Source organism: Mauremys mutica, chromosome 21 (genome assembly GCF_020497125.1).
Source record: "Mauremys mutica isolate MM-2020 ecotype Southern chromosome 21, ASM2049712v1, whole genome shotgun sequence".
Taxonomy (NCBI): domain Eukaryota; kingdom Metazoa; phylum Chordata; order Testudines; family Geoemydidae; genus Mauremys; species Mauremys mutica.
Window position 1 is genome coordinate 23,058,365 of NC_059092.1, and position 26,186 is coordinate 23,084,550.

The 26,186-nt window shown below is 51.4% G+C and overlaps 1 protein-coding gene across 2 annotated transcripts in view; it reads right to left on the minus strand.

Moving 5' to 3' along the window:
* Positions 1–26,186, minus strand: part of ALPL (alkaline phosphatase, biomineralization associated) — a 76,330-nt gene that overhangs the window by 31,654 nt on the left and 18,490 nt on the right. For both annotated transcript variants that reach the window (XM_044995990.1, XM_044995992.1), the window contains exons 3-6: positions 11,924–12,043; positions 9,146–9,261; positions 3,863–4,037; positions 3,047–3,222 (exon numbers count right to left, since the gene is read on the minus strand). In XM_044995990.1, the coding sequence (XP_044851925.1) occupies positions 3,047–3,222; positions 3,863–4,037; positions 9,146–9,261; positions 11,924–12,043 (587 nt within the window). The remainder of the gene's footprint in view (positions 1–3,046; positions 3,223–3,862; positions 4,038–9,145; positions 9,262–11,923; positions 12,044–26,186) is intronic.

Consider the following 26,186-nt stretch of genomic DNA (forward strand, 5'->3'; position numbering starts at 1 on the left):
CAGCTGCCACCTTGCTGGCAATATTGCTGCCAGAGGAAGGCAAGTTGGCTAGAGCAGAGCCAGCACACAGCTTAGGGGTGGGACGAGGGAATTCTGTGATGGGTGAGCTCCACCAGGATGCAGAGCAGTGTCTGCAAAGCAGGCAGTTTTCTCAGAGCCCAGATAAGTCAGTTGATCCGGTGTTATTAATCTGAAAGCCTTTGTCAGTGTTCCTTGGATTGCTATGTGGGGCCTAGTCAGTCAGGCTTCCCTTCACTACTCTCCTGCTTCCTAAGCCATCGTGGCACACCGCATTGGAGCCGAGGGTGAGACACAGCTCATTTGGCTAGGAAGTGTAGAGCTCATGGCATTTTGGGGAGGCTTAGGTAGTACTTTTCCCATGTTGCTCCCAATTTCCTCACCCCAGTCCTGCCCCCCAAACAAGAGGGATAGCTCAACAGTTTGAGCATTAGCCTGCTAAACCCAGCGTTGTGAGTTCAATCCGTGAGGGGACCACCTAGGGATCTGAGGCAAAAAAATCTGTCTGGAGATTAGTCCAACCCCCTACTCAACGCAGGACCAGATACCTCCTGAGGTCCCTTCCAACCCTGAGATTCTATGAACCCCCACAGGGGGACACCAAAGACAGAGCAAGATGTAGATATTAACTTGGATTGCCAGAGACCATCTTATATTCTGGTCCCCCAGCTTATATTCTGTTGCACTGGAATCCTGGGTCTAGGCGCTACCACAATACAAACAACTAATCACTCTCAGAGGAAGGTAATGTGGCAAGGGAGTCCTGCCCAGATTGGAACACACCCCGTTGCTGCCAGGGTCTTCTCTTCAGCCTGCTTTACAAAAGCCACTGAAATCGACTTGGTCTCTTAGGGTTTGTCTATATAGCAGCTGTTTGAAAAGGGACTACATCAAGGTGCATTAGGTACCTTTCAGGTCACACCAGCAGGGTCTACATGAGGCAGTTAAAACATGACACATTAGCACACTCTACAATTCACCCCTCCCCATACTCTGCACTGCGCTGCTGTGCAGATAAGCCCTTAGATGCCATTAGGGCAAGGCACGCTGGTTTGGATAAGGTAAAAGCCGACCTAAACCTTCATCCAAATCCAGCCACAGAGGGTCAAGGAAGTGCAAATAATTTCAGTGTTTCTTATTATTTTTGCAGAGCCTCTCCTTCACAGGTGAAGTTGGGATTGGAGGCACTGAACTGGGGCAAGGGCTATCAATGCAGTGTAGCATAGTCACATAGAGCACTTTCCATGCAGAGCTCTCAAAGCATTTTGCCATGGTAGGAAATGGCCATTATCCTTGTTTTACAGGTGGGGAAACGGAGGCACATCGAGGGGAATGGTCTTCCTCAAGGTCATCCAGCACAAGAACTTAAGAACATAAGAACGACCATACTGGGTCAGACCAAGGTCCATCTACCCCTGTATCCTGTCTTCCAACAGTGATCAATGCCAGGTGCTTCAGAGGGAATGAATAGAACAGGTAATCAAGTGATCCATCCCCTGTCACCCATTCTCAGCTATTAGCAAACATAAACATAAGTATGTGCATAATCTACTGCAAGCAATGTCTCATTTTGATGATTCACATGGGCAGATCTTAGCAGATCACCATCTTTTCTTCCCATTAATCTGACCCTACTACAAATTTATCCCATATTTTCATAGACTCTGCTCTTCCTCAGGAATCAAGGATAGAAAGTGAAACAATTTTTTGAGAGGGGTCAGGGAAGTTCCAGAACTCTTAATTCTAAAACTGACACACACACACACCCCAATTTGCTCTGACACATTGCACAGCTCTAAAGTACACAATGCTGACATGACTTGAGTGACAAGAAGATTTAAGTGAACTCTCCAAGGTCCAAAGTAAAAGCAAGCCAAGGTAAATATACAGAGGAGTGTTTTTCCGTTGCCATAGTTTGTTTCTCTCTCTCCAGAGAGAGAGAGAGACAGTCAGTGATTATCTTACACCAGTGCTCAGGACAACAGTAATGTACAAATCCAGCTGGCAAAAGCCCAGGTACAGAACAGAAACAGTCCTTTTCCATCACTATAAGGGGCAATACCCTGCATCACCCTCACTGATAGCCCTCACCCCAGTCCAGCAAGTCAATGGCAGAGCAGGGAGCAAGCCAAAGTCTGCTACCTGCCAGAATGGCACCCTTCTTATTGCACCATGCTGCCTCTCATGACAAACCCTGTTCCCAGACATCTCAAGCCTAGCAGAAGTAGCCACATTTCTGGGTGTTGATCCAAACTGACCATCCAACCCTTTTTAACTAATCCTGCCCTCTGCTGGACAGGTATGGCAGGTAGCCTAGGGTACCTGAGCCAGAGCAGGGCAGGGCTCCCTTCCAGCATCTTCCTGAGCACTGGCACAGGGTGGGGCAGTGGGTGGTCAGACTACCCCTGCCCCCTGGGGTATCCCAGCTTGGGGACGTGGTCCAAGCCCTTGGCCTCCATGTACGTGCTACAGCAGGCAGCATCTGATATGCACTAGTCTGGCTTGGAGTAGCAGGACAGATGGCTGGGTCCCCTCCCCCCGGAGCTGGCTGAGGGCTCCCCAGCTTTGTCAGCCCCACCCCCAGCAGAGCTGAGTGCGGGCAGGGGTTCACTCACTGAGAGGCAAGAGGCCTAGGAGGTTATCTAATCCACCCCCCAATAATTATGCTTTGTCCAGTCCAGTTTGAAAGTTGCCCAGGCAACAGGATTTTCTAACAGCCCCCATGGGTATGCAGCAGGGTATGAACCCACAACCTCCAGCACTGCAAAACATACTTCTACCTCTTGTGCTAAAGGAGGAACTCCATTAACTGGCGGCAGCAGCAGGTTGTTTCCTTCTATGTGGCCCAGCCACCAACTGGGGTTGCAGAACACATTTTACCCATGTTACAATTTCATGGTCTAATCAATGCCAGCTCCCACGGATCCCAGCCCTCACCATATTATACCCAGCCCCCCAAGTCATTCCTCCCCGTCCCCAGGAATATAATGCTATTCATCCACCGGCTCTGCTTTTCTCCACACTGTACCTCAATGTCTGGGATGTTGTCAAAGAGCTGTTGGGCGATATCTTTGCAGCCCTGCTGGATGGCCTCCGGGGGCATTTCGTTATCAGAATACCAGTCCCTGTTAGCAGAGTGGGCATAGGCAGCACTGGGAGTGGCGTGGTTTACCCGTGTGGTGGTTACGATGCCCACAGACTTGCCTGCAGCAGGAGAGAAGGGGTTAACAGTGGGATGAGTGAGTGGGGAGCGTGATATGTGGTTTGATGGTTAGAGCTCTAAAGGGCCTGATTGCGATCTCTGAGTGTAACCATGCTGTACTGACACCCGCGTAGGCGAGAACACCACAAAGCATTCTGGGATGCTATCATGCAGGGCACCCTCCACCAATCATTTTCCCCTTGCTCACCATCATGTTGGAGGGACATATTTTCTAGCCACAGCCCTAAAGGGGGCACTATACGGTATGCCCAGAACAGACAGGCGATGGGGATTTCACTGGGGAAAACGTCCCAGGTATCTCTTTTCAGCTGATACACGGAGGGGGACACTGTCCATTAGTTTAGCATGAAACGTCACATTGCTTTGGTTCAGGTGTCCGCGGCATGTCGGTTGTTCCTGTGGTTGGGGATGTTTTTTCCCCACCATTCTTTGGAAGGGGAGCACATCCAGGAAGTCCTGCTCTAAGGGACAGGGATGTCGGAAACAAAGAATCCATTAAATGAATCAACTTATCCTGGCCATGCCCCTGTCCTGCCCACCCTCCACTCTGGCCGCTGGGCCCAGCCCAGACAGCTGCTCTGTACCACACATGACGCCTTACAGCCCTGCCCACTTGCTCACCTGCTTCCTTCGCCCACTTGAGAATCGACGTGACCTCATTGCCCGCGGTGGTATTGCACTGAGCACGGGTCACGGCTGCGCTCACACCCACTGTCCCTTCGTTGGCCTTCACCCCGCAGAGATACGCGGTGGCAGTGCCTGCGCTGTCTGGCACCTGGGCGTTGGTGTTGTAGGTCTGCAAGGATGAATGGCAGGGTTGAATAAACAAGACCAGTGTCAGCAACCTCCATCACAAGGCCTTGGCCACTTGCCTTTCCTCCCGAGAACACACATGGAAGAAACAGCCCCAAACCTCCCAACTCTACATACCAGGGACTGGTCTGCTGATGGCCTATGGGAAAAGGAGCTGGGGTGAGTTAGGAGAAAGGCAATGAACATATACAGGCTTCGGGAGGCTGGTGTGTTATATGACTAGGAGCTGGATTCAAGTCCCCAGGCAAAGAACAGATTGCAACACCGGCTGCCTTCGGGGCAGCACTGATGCAGGCTTCAAGCCTAGATTCCATGGCAAGGTCTCTGGTGGGGTAAGGCACTCGGGACAGGCGTGGGAAAGCAGAGACACTCCATGCAGCTGGCATTCAGTGGGTGTGAAAAAGGAGTGGAATCTCTCCTGCGCCTTGGCGTGGACGTCTGCTAACGAGAGGGGCTGGGATAAGGAAAGGAGTGGGTTGCTTTGTCTAACATTCTCCTGGCTGCTGCTTTTCTTTGATTCCCTCCCATCCATCCTCTCAGCGTGTAAATTACATTGGTTTTGTGCACAAATTGGTGCAAGCTTCACGACTTTGCTCCATGCACCATGTATACAACTTGCACCACTACAGGCCACAAAGCTGGACTGGGCCCAGAGACACTGCCACTCATGCCAGGTCCGGATTCTGCCCCATGGCAACTCAAGGGTTGCAAGGAGACTGCCCTGAACCTGCCATAGGGGCAGTCACAGACGCTGAAGTCCATTCCAGAGAGATGCTCCCATTCCCAACGAGGCCTGGCAGCTCTCCTGCTCTCTGCCCTGTGATTCTCTCCCTCGTCCCCCCACCCACAGCCAGCTTTGGGGCATTTAACTGTTGCTTCAGACAAAACCCTGACTAGCCAGGTGCCCCAGCCTCCCTGTGGGCCCCTTCCAACCCTGCCGAATTGGCGCCAAGACTCCCATTGCCCTTGATGGGATGGGGCCCACCAGTGACATCAGGATGCCAGGAAATTGATCCAACTGCCAACCTCTGAAGCATGCAGGGGCAACTTTGGGAGATGCCCATGTTCTCAACCCTTTCACTTGCTAGCACTGATGATATGACCCCCTTGCCTTTGTGAAAGTAGAATGAATTATATTGTAAAAATAAGAATGGATTAAAGAAATGTTGTATGTACCTTTAAGCAGAAATAAGAAATGTTGAAATACAGGTGCCAGGAAAAGAAACATTAGGCATAAACAATGGTGCTAATGGCGAAACATTAACAGAAGATCGGTAATAGTTAGTAAGGAAATAAGATATACATGCCTAGCCCAGGTGAACTTATCTGATTCTGCTTCCTTTGTTATCTTGTTAAGTTCTCACCCTTTTATCTGTATAAATAAGACAGTTTGTGTCTTGCATGGTGCTCACATTATCTGGGTGTTATTAGCAGAGCACTGTGCTAATAAAACCGACTGGTCTGACAAACTGTGAGTCCTGAGTCTAACTTTGACACCTTCCACCCACTGATGGCCTCCCCCTCCCCCGGCTGAGCTCAATGGTGAGCAGGGAGGGAGAGATTGCCTCTGGGGGTGTGCCAGTGCCTTCAGGCTTGACTCCCACAGCAGAAGAGGGAGCTGGCACATCACCCAGCTGCCCACAATCCCCATTCACCGGCACGGACCCTCGTGCTATCACCTGTGCCCACAATCCCTGCCTTTCAGCTCCATGCATGTGTTAACTCAGTCCAGAACATTTTCAGCTTGCCACCGGGCAGGGACACTACGCAACACATATTTGATCCTATTCAATTAAAATAATAAAAAAACCCACTATTTTTTGCAAGTTTTCCTCCAAAGGGGGTCCTCCCTCCCCCCCCCCCCCCATCTTCTGATGGCAGCTGGCTGGCCTTGTCCTGCACTCCACTGTGGTGATATGTAGAATCATAGAATCTCAGGATTGGAAGGGACCTCAGGAGGTCATCTAGTCCAAGCCCCTGTTCAAAGCAGGATCAAACCCAGCTAAATCATCCCAGCCAGGGCTTTGTCAAGCCTGACCTTAAAAACCTCTAAGGAAGGAGATTCCACCACCTCCCTAGGGAACCCATTCCAGTGCTTCACCACCCTACTAGTGAAAAAGTTTTTCCTAATGCCCAACCTAAACCTCCCCCTCTGCAACTTGAGACCATTACTCCTTGTTCTGTCATCTTCTACCACTGAGAACAGTCTAGATCCATCCTCTTTGGAACCCCCTTTCAGGTAGTTGAAAGCAACTATCAAATCCCCCCTCATTCTTCTCTTCTGCAGACTAAACAATCGCAGTTCCCTCAGCCTCTCCTCATAAGTCATGTGCTCCAGCCCCCTAATCATTTTTGTTGCCCTCCGCTGGACTCTCTCCAATTTATCCACATCCTTCTTGTAGTGTGGGGCCCAAAACTGGACACAGTACTCCAAATGAGGCCTCACCAGTGCTGAGTAGAGGGGAATGATCACATCCCCTGATCTGCTGGAAATGCCCCTACTTATACAACCCAAAAAGCCATTAGCCTTCTTGGCAACAAGGGCACACTGTTGACTCATATTCAGCTTTTCGTCCACCGTAACCCCTAGGTCCTTTTCTGCAGAACTGCTGCCCAGCCATTCGGTCCCTAGTCTGTAGCAGTGCATGGGATTCTTCCGTCCTAAGTGTAGGACTCTGCACTTGTCCTTGTTGAACCTCATCATATTTCTTTTGGCCCAATCCTCTAATTTGTCTAGGTCCCTCTGTATCCTATCCCTACCCTCCAGCATATCAACCACTCCTCCCAGTTTAGTGTCATCTGCAAACTTGCTAAGGGTGCAGTCCACACCATCCTCCAGATCGTTAATGAAGATATTGAACAAAACCGGCCCCAGCACCGACCCTTGGGGCACTCCACTTGATACTGGCTGCCAACTAGACATGGAACCATTGATCACTACCCGTTGAGCCCGACCATCTAGCCAGTTTTCTATCCACCTTACCGTCCATTCATCCAGCCCATACTTCTTTAACTTGCTGGCAAGAATACTGTGGGAATGTATTATTGACAGAAGCATGGATCGAATCAGGGCTTCAGTTCAGAGCAAGGAGGCAACAGCAGGTGTCTCAGTGTCAGGCCATCCACCCATTGCCAGCCACATGCCAGCAGATGGGCTGGGTGAAGAGCACAGCCCTGCAAATGCTGGTGCCAGGATCCCTTTTCCCACCCAAATGCCAGAGACTTGTTTCCAGGGAAGAGCAATTTGAGAGAAATGAGGTGGAATTTTTAAGTTTGTTTTTAAGAGCAGCTCGTCTCTGCAGTGTTTTACCCTAAGAGCTGCCACTTTGCAAATGAGGCACTGGCCCCTGTGGTATTAGGGACTGTGCCTTCAAGGGCTGAGCTTCCCAGACAGTCTGGGTGGGGTGCCATGAAGCTCATGTCATGCACAGATGGTTGGAACTGAATTTACAATAAAGCAGATCTCTTGTAAACTGACCACCATAGCCCCCCGCTCCACAGGGTCAGAGAATGGAAGCAGGAAATGGGTTGAGCAGCTCTCTTGGCTTTGCTTGGTGGAGAGCAGTTCAGTTATAAGGAATCAGGGAAATAAACTCTTTGTATTCAAGCTGATTTTCAAATCAGCCTGAGGGATTTGGATGCTCAGGGTCCCATCCATGACATGATTAATGCAAACTGGACACCCCAATTCTGGAGGCAGCTTGAAATTCTCAGCTATTTTAAATCAGAGATATGTGGGTATGTGCAAATTTGAATGCAACCCTAGCTATGCTGACCCCACCATACATTCACATGCGCACACACACCTGGCAGCTTCAGGATCAGTTTTAAAAGTCGATCTTGTGATCAGAGTGCAAATGCAGAGGGTCTTTCAGGAGTCTGCTTTCCCACAATCTAACCTTTAAAATTTGCCCTTGAACCAAAGCCCTTTCAAATGTCAAACTTCCAAAAGGTATCAAAGTTGGCCCAACACCTCCGTATTCTCTGCCATAAATCTTTTCCTGGTCTCTGGGAGGCCAAGACACCTGTGTAAATCTGGTATTATCCCCATGTAATTGCAATCACTTGAATGAACCCAAACATATGGGAACTGAATGTCTCTAAGAGATGCCTTCCTGGCCGAGAGGAGCTGCCCTGGGCGTGCTCGTGTCAGTCAGCTGGCACAAATCTTTGCCTTTGCCAGTGGCCTATTTGCTGCTGGTTTGATTTACAGCACTCATCAATGCCTGCTGGAGAGATGGCACTGGGGTCACTGAAATCGATTCTGCCTCGGGGGTCAACAAAGGGACAGTCTCACCAACAGGCCCACAAAGAGGTGTTAGTCTCCCAGCTTCTCCTCCCACGGGGGAGCTGGCAAGAGCCAAGGACAGAGGAGTCCCTAGCCCCTGAGAGAAATAATTTGGGGTGGGAGGGAAGGACTGGTGGCGAATGCCCTACTGGTGACCCAAAGCGCCCAGTTCCCCGGAGAAAAGTGACAGTTCCATGGCCGTGGCAGATGCTTTATCCACAGTTACCTCTTTCGGCACCCAGGCTGAAACAAATTGAGCTGCTTCCACTGAGCAACTGGGGAAATGCAGCTGAGGCCCAGAGACAGGGCTCTGATACTAGGCAGGGTGTGTGATGAGAGGAGGGGGGTGGGGAGCAGGCGCTGGAGGGAAACCTTCCGCCATGCCCCAGGGAGAAACAAGTTGAAGGTGCAAGAGCCAGGGGAAGTACAATCCTTGCTGCCCCTCCCCCCAACCCTGCAGCAGTGGAGCTGGGATTGCACCTCCATGGGCACAGACCCAGATTTGTAAAGGCCTTTAGGCACTGGGATTTAGGCTCCTAAATCAGTTAGGTGTTGCAAGGCTGTGCACAGAAACATGTACATTCCTTTAAAAGCTGGGCCACAGTCATTCCTCTACATTCCCGCACAGGCTGAGCAGCATCACAGTCCCACAGCTTGGCCCCAGCTATGAAATCCAGAGCAGGACCGATTCCTGTAGATTCTCAGTCACACACGTTGTCTCACCCCAGCCAGCTTGTAGAGCCTGCTCCCACGCCAAACCATACCCCAGGGATAGCCAGGCAGGCAAAAATAACTGGGCTCACCTTGGACAGAGCCACATAAGGAAATTTGTCCATTTCCAGCAGGGATTCTTCCCCCTTCATGTTCTGCAGCTGTCCCTTCAGGATACGAGCTGCTGTGACTGTGGAGACTCCCATGCCTGCAGCAGATAGTTGGACAAAGCGAGAACAAATCACATGGAGCAGTGACTTGTGCCCAACACTGAAGAATCACAAAGCGCTGAGACTCTGACTTCCTTAAAAGCCATTGCAAGGCATTGCTGGGGATCAGAAAAGCCAGTCCAACCCACTCGCCAGCAGCTTCTCCACACAGCTGTCTCCAGATCAGGTGCACACTAGAACATTAGTTGCAACAATGATTCCTCTTTTTCTGTCTGAGCTTGGCTCCCCTGGCCCCAAGAGGAAAACATCAGATGACACATTATAATTAACCATGCTCATGATACAATAAACCCTTTAACTGCTGGATTAAAATAGAACATTGCACAATATCATTTATTTTGCTCTTCATCCCATTTCTATTCCCCTGAAAGAAGCCCAGGGCTAAGGACCAACCCATGGGTGTTATACACAGTAAAAGCAATCTATGCAAAACCATTTCACCCTTGCCAATATATGGTTCCAGTTCATCAAAGACTTTGGGGTAGTAGGTGCTTCCTCTCTTCCTGCGCAGGTTCAGACAAAACTGATATAAGGCCCTTCTTCAATGTGAGGACGCACAGAAGATGGGCATCAGCTTTCTCCAGTGACCATCTCTCAGCTTAAAGGAGTCCCTGGAAATCTCCACATTGGGACAGGTTCTTAGAGAACCGGTCACATAGGACTAAGGAGAGCAAGGGAGCTGCTCTCATCTAACTGTTCTGGTAGGCAAGGGGACCCATTCCTGGTTTAGGGGACAAGGCACTGGATTAGGAATCAGGCACAAGGGATTCTATTCCTGGCTCTGCCACTGACGTGTTCTGTAACCTTGGGTACAACTACACAGCCAGTGGCACCGCACAGCAGCGAGCCTCCAAGACCACACCACAGACTAGGACTTGTGCTATGGTGCTAAAAAATAGCTTTGTAGACCTCCTCCCTCCTTAGACTTCAGAGCATGAGCTCCACCCGAGCTGCAACGTCTACACAGCTATTTCTAATGTGGTAGCACAAGCCCAAGTCTGTTGACCCGGGCTCAGAGGCAGGCTGTGTAGACATGCCCTTTTGTGTCTGTTTGCCCTCCCAGCTTTTATCTGCAATGGGTGCTCTTGTAATATAAACTCTGTTGCTGTATTCACCTTCATTCTTTTGGTAGCTCAGTGACATTTTATAGCTGGTATTTCTTTTATAACCATGAGCTCTGAATCTGCAAGCTGCATCACGGATGCCCACTAACTCCCATGATGCTCAGAGAGATGGACCAAGTAAATACCTAGGACCTAGCACATTGCAGTGAGTTATGGTACGTAGGAGCCTAAGTCTAATTCAATAGAAATGTGGGCTCCTAAGAGCCCAAATGACTTCTGAAAAATGGGACTTAGGTGCTTTTGAAAATTTTACTCTTGACTGTGCAATTATGGAGCAGACTTGATATTTTGATTTTTCTTTCTTGTTTTATTAGAAAAAGCACAGCCCAGGATTACTAACAACCGCACATGTCTTACACCAAGACCGCAGAAGAATATTCCCGAGCATGGGTCTAAATGGGAACAGCTGTCCCTGGCAGTGCCTGGGGCATGGCATGCTAGCACTGGTTCCTTCTGAACCAGGCTTTCCCGGGCTGTCTAACTGCATGGCAGCTAACTGAAAGGTTAGATAAACTTGGCACCCCAGCCCTACTGTTGGTGGTAACAGGGTTGGCTTTTGGGAACCCAATGGTTCCCAGCATCTCTGGAATCAACCTCTCCGTTCCAACTTCAGCCGGCATCGTGACCCAAAGAATCATAGATTAGGGTTGGAAGAGACTGCAGGAGGTCATCTAGTCCAACCCCCTGCTCAAAGCAGGGCCAACTCCAACTCAGCCTGGGTCACTGAACTCCGGGAGGGTGGGGGAGAAGCATCCATGTGATGCCTGGGAAAGGGTACATTTGGGTAATGCGGCTTTCAAAAGCTGGCAGGAAGGGGGTCAGGTCAGCCAATGGGAGTTACTCTGATGACATAATGCCTCCCACTGGTGGTGAATGTTTGATAGTGTGACATCACAGTGAGTGCAACATCAGCAGAGTTATCATTGCGCTGCACTCCACAGCCACTCAGAGCTCTGCAATTCTAGCAGGGCTACAAGCATAGCCCCTGTGGTTGAGCCAAGTGATTCGTGTTTAGGGTCTATGACACAGTTCAGTGGTCCTTTCCTAGGCCAGGTGAGGAAGGGGGACCCCTTTCTGCTTTAAGCAAAGGAGAGGGAGTTGCCATCTCCAGCCTCCTTACTCCAGCCCGGACACACTACTGCTCCTCCTCCACCCCACTGACACAGTTACCAGTAGGGAGCCAGTGTTAGCCACAGTGGGTAATGTCAGGGAGAGAGGCCCAGACCCTCTATGGTGTTCAGGCTCCTAACTCCCATTGTGGATCGGGGCCACAGACCAATGCAGTCCGAGCCAGTGGAGGACTCAGGCAGAATCTACTGGGATTTATGAACCTCCAACCAGGGGAATTATGGGAAATCTCACCAGAAAGCTTGACGGCAATATCACCGCGCCCAATTTCCAGATCTGGACAGCTCCCAATCCAAACTGACCCAACCACCCCTCCTGAGACACTGGGGTTGACACAGGCCACTCCAGCCCCATGCGCACTGCTCAGGCAGTGGAGAAAAGCACTCACCATCTCCAAGAAATAAGATGATGTTCTTGGCCACATTGGTGTTGAGCTGCTGCAGCTTCAGGGCAGTTTTCAGTGTCTGCTGAGCCTGATTCCTCCAGTACTGTGGATTCTTCTCCTTCTCTGAAAACAGAGCCACAGCAGGGTAAGAGCACAGTGGCCAGAGAGAAGAGTCAGGTCTACATTGCAGAGTTCGGTCAACTCAAACATCGCTCCAGGTGTGAAAAATCCACCCCTTAGAGCGACAGAGCCGATGTCACTCCCAGTGCACACGGTTTGACAGAAGTCTTCCACTGGAGAGGTGCACCAACTACAGCAACAGGAGAGTTCCCGTGCCCAAGAGGAGCCAGAGGGTGGACAGCCTGGCTGGAATTATAGAGGGGGACTACATGGGCAGTAGCCCTGAGCATGACACTCAGAACACCTATTTTTTTTTAATCCCAATCAGATCCTCGTGCGCCCCGAATTTGACCTAAGTAATTTGCCCCATGGTGACACAGCAAATCAGGCAGAGCCAGAAACAAACAAAAAAAACCCAATGATTACTCACCTCTCCCTTCTCATAACTGTTGTTCTTCAAGATGTGTTGCTCACATCCATTCCAATAAGGTGTGTGCACACCACGTGCACAGTTGTTGGAAAGTTTTTCCCTTAGCAGCACCCATCGGGTAAGCTATGGAGCCCTCTGGAGTGGCGTCTTCATGGCGCTCAATATATGACCCTGCGCTTCCTCAGTTCCTTCTTGCCGGCTATGCCGAGAGAAGGGAAGGTGGGCGGGTTTGGAATGGATATGAGTAACGCATCTCGAAGAACAGTTGAGAGGTGAGCAACCATCTTTTCTTCTTTGAGTGATTGCTCGCATCGATTCCAATTAGGTGACTCCCAAGCCTTACCCAGGCAGTAGAGGTGGAGTTAATGAAACGCTGATTGCAGCACCGCTCTACCGAAGGCTGCGTCGTCCCGGGCGTGCCGGACGATGGCGTAGTGAGAGATGAAGGTATGTACCGAGGACCAAGTTGCTGCCCTGCAGATTTCTTGGATCGGGACCTGGGCCAGGAATGCCGCTGATGCGGCCTGGGCCCTTGTGGAGTGTGCCGTGAGAGCTGGGGTCAGCACTTTGGCCAGTTCACAACAAATGCAGATACAAGACGCGATCCAGGAGGATATTCTTTGAGATTAGACCAGGAGGCCTTTCATCCAGTCCACCACCGCTACAAATAGGTCAGTCGATTTTCTGAACGGCTTAGTGCGCTCAGTGGGGAAAGGTAGTGCTTGCCAAACACTGAGAGTGTAGCCGCTACTCTCGGGTACTGGCATGAGGCTTAGGGTAAAAGACGGGCAGGAAAATGTCCTGGCTGGTGTGGAAATGTGACACCACTTTGGGGAGAAAGGTCAGGTGCAGCCTGATTTACACTGTTTTCCACAAGGATAAGGTGCGAGGCGGTTCTGAGGTAAGGGCCTTTAGCTCAGACACCCTTCTCACAGACATGACGACCAGGAAAGCTGTCTTCCAAGACAGATACAGGAGGGAGCAAGTTGCCAATGGTTCGAATGCCCCCCCTCCCCCAAATGAGCCGTGAAAGGACCAGGTTAAAGTCCCACGCAGGGACAAGCTGATGGATCTGAGGATATAGGCAATGCAAACCTTTGAGGAAGCAACCAATCATAGGGTTGGTGAAGACCAAGCAATCAGACACACCCAGGTGGAAGGCCGAGATAGCAGCAAAGTGTACGCTTATGGAGGGTGCCACCAGGCCTTGCTGTTTCAGATGCAGGAGGTAACTGCCTGGGAGGACCTCCCTTACTTGTTCCGAGCACAGAAGTTCCATGGGGTTCAGCTATGAAGCTTCTAAGCTGTGAGGGAGAGGGACCACAGGTCGGGATGACAGAGGCGACTGTGGTCCTGAGTAAGTCGGGAAGGAGAGGCAACGTGACTGGTATGTCCACTGACAGCTCCAGTAGCGTGGTGTACCGGTGCTGGTGAGGCCATGCTGGAGCTATCAGAATAACCTTTGCCCCCTCCCTGCGGACTTTGAGCAGGACCTTGTGCATAAGAGGGAATGAGGAAAGGCATAGAGCAGGCGATCGCTCCAGGGAAGTAGGAATGCATCTGTGAGGGATCCTGGGCTCCCACCTTGGAAGGAGCAGAACATTGGGCACTTCCTGCTGTGGGGGGTGGCAAACAGGTAGACTTGGGGAAACCCCCACCTTTGGAAAACGAGGTGTATGACGTCTGGCCGGATGGACCACTTGTAAGTGTGCAAGGACTTGCTGAAGCAGTCTGCCAGCGTGTTCTGAACTCCTGGTAGAAACGATGCTTCCAGGTGAATGGAGTGGACTATGCAGAACTCCCACAGCCGAAGGGTCTCCTAGCACAGTGTGGATGAATGGGCTCCCCCTTGCTTGTGGATGTAAAACATGGAGGTGGTGTTGTCCATTAGAACTGCTACGCACTGCCCTTGTAGTCTGGCCTGGAAAGCAAGAAGCACAGCCCTCAGCTCCCTGACATTGATATGGAGGGAGAGCTCATCCTGTGACCACAGGCCCTGTCTCTGGCGGTCTCCCAGATGCGCCCCCCCATCCCATAGCTGAGGTGTCTGTAGCCAGGGATAAGGAAGATTGAGGGTTGCGGAAGGGAACTCCTCCGCACACCGCCTGGGGGTCAAGCCACCAGCGAAGTGATGTGAAGACCTGCCCCGGCACCGTGACCACTGAATTCAAGCTGTTGCACCCCAGGCGGTAGGCCAAGGTGAGCCACGTCTACAATGGTCTGAGCCAGAGCCTGGCATGCTGGGTCACGTAAGTGCAAGAAGCCATGTGGCCGAGGAGACTCAGGCACCCCCTTGCTGTGGAGGTTGGGAATTGCTGGAGGCTTTGAATGAGGTCCGTGATGGTGTGGAATCAGGACTCCGGTAGAAGGGCCTGCACCTGGACCGAGCCTAACATTGTCCCAGTTAAGTCTATTCTCTGAGTTGGTTCCAGGGTTCACTTTCCCAGGTTGAGGAGGAGACCCAGCTGCTCGAACGTGCACCTGACCACGCAGATTTGGGACTGCACCTGTGCTCTGGTGCAGCCCCTGAGCAGCCAGTTGCCAAGGTAGGGGTATGCCTGCACCTGCTGTCGATGGAGGAAAGCAGCCATGACCGACATGCACTTGGTGAACACTCAGGGGGGGCTGTTGAGAGGCTGAAAGGATGGACTGTGAATTGATAATGTTCATGATTGACCACAAAGCATACGAAGCACCAGTGTGCGGGACAAATCACTATATTGGAAGTATGCGTCCTTCGTGTCAATGGCAGCATACCAGTCTCCCAGATCCAGGAAGGGAATAATGGTGCCTACGGAGACCATGTGGAACTTCAACTTCACCATGAATTTGTTGAGCCCATGCAGGTCTAGGATGGGTCTGAGATCTCCCCCTCCTTGGCCTTGGGGATTAGGAAGTTGTGACATTCTTTACCTTGGGGGAGCATGCTGTAACCCCCATATTCCTCATTTTCATATAATCGTGATCTTACATATAAAGCACATGCCTTGGAAGGTATCAGGGAAAAGGTTATGATCTGCTGAAAGTCATTTCTCTATCCATAGATGTATCTCATTAATGCATATGAAGTTATGAGAATTGTGGAGTATGGTTGTCACTAAAACATGCTGTAAGTTAGGGGAATCAGCCAAATATTAGGTCCCCAGAGGCAACAGCAAGGAAAGTAACCAACACTTGGGCAGGGTGTGAAACAACCCATCAACAACCATTGTCCAGCAAGGGAGCTACAATGCAGTGACTCACCTGCATGAGGCCCCACCAGGGGAATTGCTCAACCTTGCTGTAAGGGACTCAGCAATGCCCCCAGACATGCCTGGACTTGAGCTCTACAAGCACATGGACTGAGGGTATAAAACGGGCAGAGTGGACACATACTGGGCTCTTCTGCTGCCCCCACCGATGCTGCAAGCAACCAAGGCACTGAGAAGACGACAAGACTCCATGTAAATGCGTGCTGTTGGGGTCGCCCCTCTCTGAGGCGGCTAGGGGCCAGGCCACCTCACTACACAAGTCCGGTGAGTGGGGGCATTAGCCTGGTGGGGCAGGAAGCAGTCCAGGGCTCAGACCCTCAGGCAGGGGCTGAGCAGAGAGTTCAATACCAAGCCCAGGCCCTGGGTCGGGTCAGGGCAGCAAACAAACGGTTCAGGGCTCAGGCAGGGGCTGAGCACAGAGTTCAATACCAAGCCCAGGCTCCTGGTCCTGAGCGTCGGGGAGATGCCACCCATGCGTGGGGTGGCAGGGGGGACACAGGCCCACCCATTCCACTGCTCGGGGCCCTGATGGCAGCAGGCGACCTGCTGCTCTGTCAGTGGGGATCCTGGCCGCAACACACCGACATCAGCTCTGGGGGTGCCACAGCCAGACTAGGGTCGGCTGCCCCCAGGCTACTTCCGACCTCCCCGTCTAGCAGTACCTGCGTCTGGTCAGCATCCTCCATGGCATCGAGCACCATGGGCTCCTTGGGGCACTCTGCGAGCAGTAAGCTGGGCAGCTCCTCTGGGTCCCTTCGCACCGGTCGGCCTACTAGCTTCTCTGGCGTCTGGTCGGCATCCGGCCTCCTCGGGTATGGCCAGTCCTTGGGTCGGTCACAGGTGGCAGGAGTCTCCCCAGCAGGAGCTATGGCACCAGCGTCTGGCCTCTCCGGTGGCCCAGCCCCTTCTGAGCCCTGGGGTTGGGCTTTTATACTTCCTGTCCTGCGCTTTGACCTCTGGGAGGCAGGCACAGGCTCCAGTGTCTCCGCCCACTTAGGCATCCAGAGGGGCTCATCGCACTCTGGGGCGGCTGGGAGCCAGGCCGCCTCACTACACTCCAACACAGGAGATTGGCCCAGGTTTAAAGGACAAACCTGTATATCAAGGACAGCAATATCCAGTGGGGTGAGAAAAACTGGTTAATCTAGTTGCTGCCCAGTCTAATAGGGTTGAGAATTTAGACTGCATGCTTATGTTTTATTTTGGTAACCACTCTGACCTGTTATGCTTTGACTTAAAATCTATCTTTATAGTTAATAAATCTGTTAGTTTATTCTACCTGAAGCAGTGCATTTGGTTTGAAGTGGCTCAGAGACGCCCCTGGGGAAAACAAGGCTGGTACCTATCAATTTCTTTGTTAAATTGGCAGAGTCCTGTGGCACCTTATAGACTAACAGACATATTGGAGCATGAGCTTTCGTGGGTGAATACCCACTTCGTTGGATGCATGTAGTGGAAATTTCCAGAGGCGGGTATATATATGCAGGCAAGAATCAGGCTGGAGATAACGAGGTTAGTTCAATCAGGGAGGATGAGGCCTACAAACTGCTTTTGTAGTTGGCTAGCCATTCACAGTCAAAGCAGTTTCTCCTCCCTTGGTGTTCACACCACAACTGCTAGAAGAGGGCCTCATCCTCCCTGACTGAACTAACCTCGTTATCTCCAGCCTGATTCTTGTGCGCGCGCACACACCCACCCACCCCTGGAAATTTCCACTACATGCATCCGACGAAGTGGGTATTCACCCACGAAAGCTCATGCTCCAATACGTCTGTTAGTGTATAAGGTGCCACAGGACTCTTTGCTGCTTTTACAGATCCAGACTAACACGGCTACCCCCGATACTTTGTTAAATTGATTAACTTATATAAGCTTGCAGTGTCCAGCGGGTATAACTGGACACTGCAAGACGGAGGTTCCTAGGGTTGTGTCTGGGACTGGAGCTATTGGCTAGTGTCATTCGGCTGCAAGTAGCTAGGAGCAGCTTACATGCCAGAGGCTGTGTATAAACAGCCCAGGAGTGACGGGGTTCTCACAGCAGAGCAGGGTCAGGCTGGCTCCCAGAGTCAAGGAGTGGAGTGGCCTAGCAGATCACCGATCTGGATAACACCAGAGGGGAATGTCACAGAAGTATGAGTAGAAGAATCCCTTGCCCCATAGCTCCTGAGGAACCTCCTCCACCGCTCCCAGGGCGAGGAGTGCCTGCTCCTCCTGGATAAGGAGCTGCTCGTGAGATGGGTCCCTGAAGAGGGATGGGAATGGGGGTGGGATGTAGGATAGGAGCAGAACTGGAGAGAATATCCTGCTTCCACTGTGTGGAGGACCCAGCGGTCCAAGGTTATTTGGGACCAGGCCTGGTAGAAGTGGGACAAAACGATTCAAAAAGTGTGCTGAAGGATCTAGGGAATAGTCTGGTGCACCATCCTCAGGCGTCCCTTCAAAAGGCCTGCTTGGAACCCGATGATGGTTTGCTTGGGCCCTGACCTTGTCCGGAAGAGGGGTTGGAAGGCTTTCTTCTGCCCTTCCTGCTCCTCCGTCTGTAAAAGTCCTGCCGCAGCCGAGGAGGGTAGGAGTGCTGCTGCTGCTGCTGCTGGGGCTTGAAATGTTTGCGTTGGGTTGCTGGGGTGTGCATACCCAAGGTCTTCATAGTCACCCTTGAGTCCTTTAGGCTATGCAGCTGAGAGTCAGTCTGCTACGTGAACAGGCCCGCCCCATCAGAAGGAAGGTCTTGCATGGTCTGCTGGACCTTGGGCAGTAGCCCCGAGGCTTGCAACCAAGAGGTGCACCTCATGGCAATACCCAAGGACAAGGTGTGTGCCGCCGAGTCCGCAGCATCCAGTGAGGCCTGTGCCACTGCCCTGCCTTCCTCTACTATAGCCCCAAACTCCTCCCTGGACTCAGATAGCACAAGCTCCTTGAACTTGAGCATCGAGTTCCAGGCATTGACATTATAGCGGCTCAGAATTGCCTGCTGGTTGGCAGTCCTGAGCTGAAGCCACCCCGTGGAGTACACTTTACGGCCAAACAAGGCTAGGCGCTTGACCTCCTTGGACTTGGACACAGGGGCCTGAGTGTCTGTGTCCCTCCCCTGCACCAGGGAATTGGAGAGGTGCTCGGTCAATCCCACTGGTTTCGGTGCCAGGGAGCAGCAGTACCGCAGGTCTCTGGTGGAGTCTGTCCACGGTGCTGTTTCCACCACTGCCGCCGGGGCACTACGCACTGAAGAACTTGGTGCCAGATCCTGCCACGCTGAAGGAGGCTGAGGTCTAAGTGCCACCTCCATAAGGAGCTGCGTAAGGCAAAAGTCTCGCTCCTTTTTGGTTCTAGGGCAAAACCCTTGCAAATCCTGCACCTATTGGCTTGGTGAGCCTCTCCTAGACACTTGAGACAAACGTGGTGGGGGTCACCCATTGGCATGGGCTTGGAGCGGGACTTGCAGGGCTTAAACCCCTGGGACTTGGGCATGTAAGTCCTCCCAAGGAAAAGCGGTCGGGACCGAAGATAAACCCCCCTCCCAACTGCTACAAACTACTACTAAAATAAACTACAATAAAACTAAATAAAAGGTGTAAGAGAAACAAGAGCTAAGGAACTGTGGAGAACTTGCTGAGCAAGAAGCCACAGTTCCAACAACCGTCACTGGCGGTAAGAAGGAACGGAGGAGACAGGGTCATATATTGAGCGCCATGAAGGCGCCACTCCAGGGGGCTCCACAGCTGCTAAGGGAAAAACTTTCCAATGACTGTGCACGTGGCACACACACACACCTGACTGGAATCAATATGAGCAATCACTCAAAAAAGAATCTAGGGGTCCTGACTCCCAGTCCCCAATTGTCACCACAGTGCTTCATCCTTTAGCAGAAGGAACCAAGCCCCAAAAAGCTGCAACAAGAGCCTGCCTCCACAGGCCTGGATCTAGACATGAGAAGTAACAAGTGTTCTCTGCGTGTCTTTAAGGAAGCCAGCAGCATCTGCCTGCACAGCCTTCTCCTTGCTATACTAATTTACGAAATCAGCCACCATTCAAGGATGTCACCTGGGGACTGGCCATTTTCCAGGGTTTAGGGCATTGTGCATGGGACTAGGAGAGGTTTCTAGCCTGTGGAATGCAGCTCAGAAGAGGATTCTTGGATCAAGTCCCAGTTTCTTGTCCCTGAGCTGACTCAGAGTCCTGGGGACTGGTGTCCCAAGGATGGACTGCCCTTTGATCTCTGACCAAAGAACAGAGATGAGAGACCCTAAGGGAGGGTCTGCTGGGGCTTTTTCTCTTTCCACAGCACTGTGAAGGAAGCATCCAGCACTTCTGGGTCTCAAATAACAGTATTTATTAATTCATTGTTGCCAGTTCTGGGTTTAGGTGTTTTGCTTAAAGCCCCAGCTGCTGGAATCCTGGTACTGCATGAGAATCTTGGCTTTTGGTTGTTTTAAAAAAAAAACAAAAAAAAAACACCCACACCACACCAAGCAAATTTCTAGCACTCCTGGTTGCATGGAAAAGTTTGAACATGAAGCAAATGTGACCTGAAAGCACAAAAAAACAGAAGGCAAAGAATATTTTTTAAATCTCAAGCTTTAAGCCAATCTCATGATTTTCACAGGGCCAGACTCAAGCTTCTGAATGTTTGGCATCTGTAGTACAACGTGCCTAGCTACACACATCCAGCTGCTCTGGATGGTTTCTGGCAGCTCCTAAAACACAAACACAGTGGGGACCACACGAGGGCTAGCAAACTATTTAAAGGGCTACAATCTTATTCCTAGCCACTACAGATTCATTTGCACCTGGACCAGAAAGGTCACCATGGTGGGGGCTGGAAGGTAGCAATGATGCAGAGAATCCCTGCATGAAATGGGGACCACAAAACTCAAACACTTAGGTGGCAAGGGGAGTCCAGGAAGAAGAGCTGATTGGGGCTACACAGCCCTGCAGTGGTTTCCCAGCCTCCTCCGACCTGGTCCCATCGCCTGCCCATTGTTCTCTACTCCAAGTCTGGAAGGAGTTAATGCTGCCAGCTCTATGCTCCACCACCAGAGAAAAATAGAAATCAAGAAGTACAAGCTGGGCTATAGGGCAAAGGCTTGGCTGGTGGGGTGAGGGCTCCTTTGATGCTGACCAGCCACCCGACAAACCCTGGGAATTACCCCCACTCTATAACCCTCATCCCTACTGGGCACACTGGGCATCTGGCAACTTGTCACAAACAAAATGAGGGAGGATCCAAAATGGATCGGTCTGTGCAGTTCATAACCTCCACTCCGGTTTTCAGCTAGGAATTGCCTCTGATTTTTCTGGCTGGGGCTAAAAACAGCCAAATCCGTGTTTAATCCTGAATTCAAAAGGCTGGATAAAGCAAATTTGCTTTCTGGCAGCTTTGAAAACAAATTCAGTGGGACTGCTAGAAGGCTCACCACTTACTTAAAACGGTGGTTCTCAATCTTTTTTCATTTGCAGACCCCTAAAAAATTTCAAATGGAGGTGAGGACCCCTTCAGAAATTAGCTATAGCCACAGACGATCCATTTCCATTCAGTCAGTTTCCGTTTTAAATCTTTCGTGGACCCTTTAGACATAGTCCACGGACCACAGGTTGAGGTATGTGCACACCGCCCCCACCCCCAGCACCGACTCTGGCTGTAGTTCCTGGTAAATGAGAGCTGTAGGGGTGGTGCCTGGGGGCAGCGGAATGTGGACACCTCCTGGGCCCCAAGATAAGTGCCAATCCTTTGGCCCCCTCCTGTACCCCAACCCCCTGCCCCAGTCTAGAGCCCACACCCACACTCCCTCCCAGAGCCTGAACCCCTCACCCCATCCAGCACCCAACCTCCCTCCCAGTCTGCACCCCAACCCCCCGCCTGGTGAGAGTGAGTGAGGGTGGGGGAGAACGAGCGATGGAGGGTGAGGGGATGGAGTGAGCAGGGGGCAGGGCCTCGGAGAAGGGGCAGGACAGGGGTGTGGTCTCAGGGTAGGGAAGGGGCAGGTGGTGGGGCAATGGTCTTTGGGTTTGCGCGATTAGACAGTGGGCAGCCCTACCAGGCAGGCATGTGGAAGCCCTGGCCATGCCCAGCAGCGCAGCAGGCAGCTCACTGGGCACCAGGTAGCGCACGCACAGCGCCATCCGCGGGCATGGCTTATGGGGGGGGGGGCATTGACTATTCTGCCCTGGGGCCTGGAATTGCTGTTGTCGGGCCTAGTCACCCTCCCTCTGTGGGTGAGTGGACAGCCCTAGCTGGCTCAGACTATCAGCTCCCAAGCAGATAGGGGCTCAAGCCAGGGGATTTCAATCCAGATCTCACACATGCCAAAGATCATGGAGTGTTTGGATCTGGCTTCTTTGCTGGTATCCCGTTAAAACCCTTTGCTGCCCTGAACGCCCAGAGCCAGGGGATTCTCAGACCTGGGGCTGCCTCTGCTTTTAATTCACTGACGTGGACCCCCTGTGGATCAGAGGGCAGCACTCTTTGTAGTGTTACCCCTTAGCACACCAGGGCAAGCACTGACAGCCCCTTTTCCCATGTTGGGCTCCACCCCATGCTAGGGGTGCTGCTGGGGTTGCAGCACTCCCAGCTTGAAATAACAATAGCAACCAAATGCTTTACAGTTTTGTTCAATGGCTTCCACTATAAAAGTAGTTCCAGCACCCCTGCCCAGAAACAACAAGGACTGTCCCCATTTCTCTAGCCTGCGTTCTCTCCTTTCACAAGTCCCTGATCCAGTAGAGTGAGGCTCTTGCAGGCAGCACTTTCCAATTAATTGCTGCCATTGATTTATGTTAGCCTCTCCCAGGCCAGGATCCAATCCCAGAGCCATGAACTGGCCATGAACCCCCAAGCATGGGGCCTGAATTCTCTCACATGCTGCTGGCAGGTGCTCTGCTGAGCCAGGACTCTGATCCTCCACCCCTGACTAACCGTCAGACAATGGGTACGTCTACACTACGGGATTATTCCGATTTTACATAAACCGGTTTAGTAAAACAGATTGTATAAAGTCGAGTGCACGTGGCCACACTAAGCACATGAATTCGGTGGTCTGCGTCCACGGTCCGAGACTAGCATCGATTTCTGGAGCGTTGCACTGTGGGTAGCTATTCCGTAGCTATCCCATAGTTCCCACAGTCTCCCCCGCCCCTTGGAATTCTGGGTTGAGATCCCAGTGCCTGATGGGGCAAAAATCATTGTCGCGGGTGGTTCTGGGTAAATGTCGGCAGTTATTCCTTCCTCTGGGAAAGGAACGGCAGACAATCATTTCATGCCCTTTTTCCCTGGATTGCCCTGGCAGACGCCATAGCATGGCAACCATGGAGCCTGTTTTGCCTTTTGTCACTGTCGCCGTATGTGTACTGGATGCCGCTGACAGAGGCGATACAGCAGCGCTACACAGCAGCATTCATTTGCTTTTGCATGATAGCAGAGACGGTTATCAGTCCTTCTGTACTGTACTGTCTGCTGCTGTCATGGGTGCCCCTGGCTGAGGTCGGCCAGGGGCACAAGACAAAAATGGGAATGACTCCCTGAGTCAATCCCTCCTTTATGGTATCTAAAAATAGAATCAGTCCTGCCTAGAATATGGGGCTAGTGTACTAGAGAACCAGTGTATCAGAGAACCAGAGAGCACAGCTGCTCCGTGTCAGATCCCGCAGAAATGATGAGCTACATGCTATTCACAGGGGGTGCTCCTACAACAACCCCACCTGTTGCTTCCCTCCTCCCCCAGCCTTCCTAGGCTACCGTTGCAGTGTCCCCCCATTTGTGTGATGAAGTAATAAAGAATGCAGGAATAAGAAACAGTGACTTGTTAGTGAGATAAAATGAGGGGAAGGCAGCCTCCAGCTGCTATGATAGTCCAGACAGGACATTAAGCAGTGTGAGGGAGAGGAGCCCAGCATCCCGCTGCTAGGATAGTCCAGGCAGTACAGAATCTTTTCTTTACACATGAAAGACGGGGGCTGATGGAGCTCAGCCCCCAGTTGCTATGATGAAGATGGTTACCAGCCGTTCTGTACCATCTACTGGAAATGACCAGGAGTCATTCCTATTTTTACCCAGGCGCCCCCGGCCAACCTCACCTGAGGCCAGCCAGGAGCACTCACGGGCTGATGACGAGGACGGATACCAGTCCTTCTGCACTGTACCATCTGCCACCAGGCTGATGATGACGATGGATAGCTGTCATATTGTACCATCTGCCACCAGGGAGGGGGGGAAGAGGATGCTGCAGTTCACTGCCACAGCATCGCGTCTACCAGCAGCATTCAGTAGACATAGGGTGACATTTAAAAAATGTCAAGAGATGATTTTTTCCCCCTTTTACTTCTGGGGGGGTAAATTGACGAGCTATGCCCTGAACCACCCCGGACAATGTGTTTTACCCTACAGGCATTGGGAGCTCAGCCAAGAATGCAAATGCTTTTTGGAGACTGCAGGAACTGTGGGATAGCTTGAGTCCTCAGTCCCCCCTCCCTCCTTCCCTCTCTGAGCATCCATTTGATTTTTTGGCTTTCCGTTACGCTTGTCACGCAGCAGTGTGCTGAGTCCCTGCTGTGGCCTCTGTCTGGAGATTTTTTTTAAATGCTTTGGAATTTCGTCTTCTGTAACAGAGCTCTGATAGAACAGATTTGTCTGCCCATACAGCGATCACATCCATACGGTCCATGCTGGAGCTCTTTTTGGATTTGGGACTGCATCGCCACCCGTGCTGATCGGAGCTCCACACTGGGCAAACAGGAAATGATATTCAAAAGTTCGCAGGGCTTTTCCTATCTACCTGGCCACTGCATCCGAGTTCAGATTGCTGTGCAGAGTGGTCACAGTGGTGCACTGTGGGATACCGCCCGGAGGCCAATACTGTCGATTTGCGGCCACACTAACCCTAATCCGATATGGTAATACCGATATTAGCGCTACTCCTCTCGTTGGGGAGGAGTACAGAAACCGGTTTAAAGCGCCCTTTATATCGATATAAAGGGCCTCTTAGTGTGGACGGGTGCGGCGTTAAATCGGTTTAACGCTCCTAAAATTGGTTTAAACGCGTAGTGTAGACCAGGCCAAAGATGCCCTGGGAAGTGAATTCAGATGCAATCACAGAAGAATCCTTTCTGAATATCATTCTTCAAGTGTTTTCTCCTGTATTCTTCAGGATCCTCTCTTCCTAGCTGACAAATGAGGTTTATTCCTTTGCTGGTTGTATCCTTTTCTGTCCTGCTGCACAATAGGTCTCTCTTCTTTATGTGCTGCTCAGCCTTTTTTAAACCCTTAGTGCTTAGCAGCGTCCTAGAGGAGTATGGTGAAGATGTCCCCCCAAGGAACAAGGGCCCAGCGGTTAGGGTGCACCACTGGGCTCTAGAAAACCTGAGTTCCATTTCCTTTTCTCTCACAGACTTCCTGTGCAAGTTGCTTAGGGTGTGTCTATACTGCAAAAAAGACATGTGGCTGTGAGTCTCAGAGCCTGAGTCTACAAACCAGTGCTTGTGCTCGAGTGCTAAAAATAGCAGTGTGGACATCAGAGCCAGTGCTAGGCAGAAGCAGACTAAGCAATTGCTTAGGGCCCTGAGCAGTTCAAGGAGGCCCCTAGTCACTTTTATTATAAGAATTTGCCTGCTTTAATATAGGGAATGGCCAAAATATTCCTGCTTATGACCCCCAAGTAGGCTAGCACTGGCTCTGATGGACATTCCAACCTGGGCTCTGAAGCGCCGAGAGCAGGGTGGGTCTCTGAGCACATGTGGGAATGTCCATACGGCTACATGTAGCATGGGCCTGGGGCTATACACCTGGGCTCCGAGTCTTGCTGCTGCAGGCCATTTTTCAGAGTGTAGAGAAACCCTCACTGTGCCTTAGTTACCCCTCTGTGCAAGGGGTGATGGCCCTGCCCCCCAGAAGTCTCCATTACAGGGGTAAGGTATAGACCACCAGACCAGGAGGATGAGGCTTTCTTCAGACAACTAACAGAAGTTTCCAGATCACAGGCCCTGGTTCTCATGGGGGACTTAATCACCCTGACATCTGCTAGGAGAGCAATACAGCGGTGCACAGACAATCCAGGAAGTTTTTGGAGAGTGTTGGGGACAACTTCCTGGTGCAAGTGCTGGAGGAACCATGCTCCTCTTGAACTGCTGCTCACAAGCAGGGAAGAATTGGTAAGGGAATTAGAAGTGGGTGGCAATCTGGACAGCAGTAATCAGGAGATGGCTGAATTCAGGATTCTGACAAAAAAAGGAGGAAAGGAGAGCAACAGAATACGCAACCTGGACTTCAGAAAAAACAGACCGACTCCCTCAAAAAAGGAAGCTTTTCAAAGTGGAAACTTGTACAGATGACTAGGGAGGAGTATAAGAATATTGCTCAAGCATGCAGGGGTGTAATCAGGAAGGCCAAAGCACAACTGGAGTTGCAGCTAGCAAGGGATATGAAGGGTAACAAGGGTTTCTACAGGTACATTAACAACAAGAAGATGGTCAGGGAAAG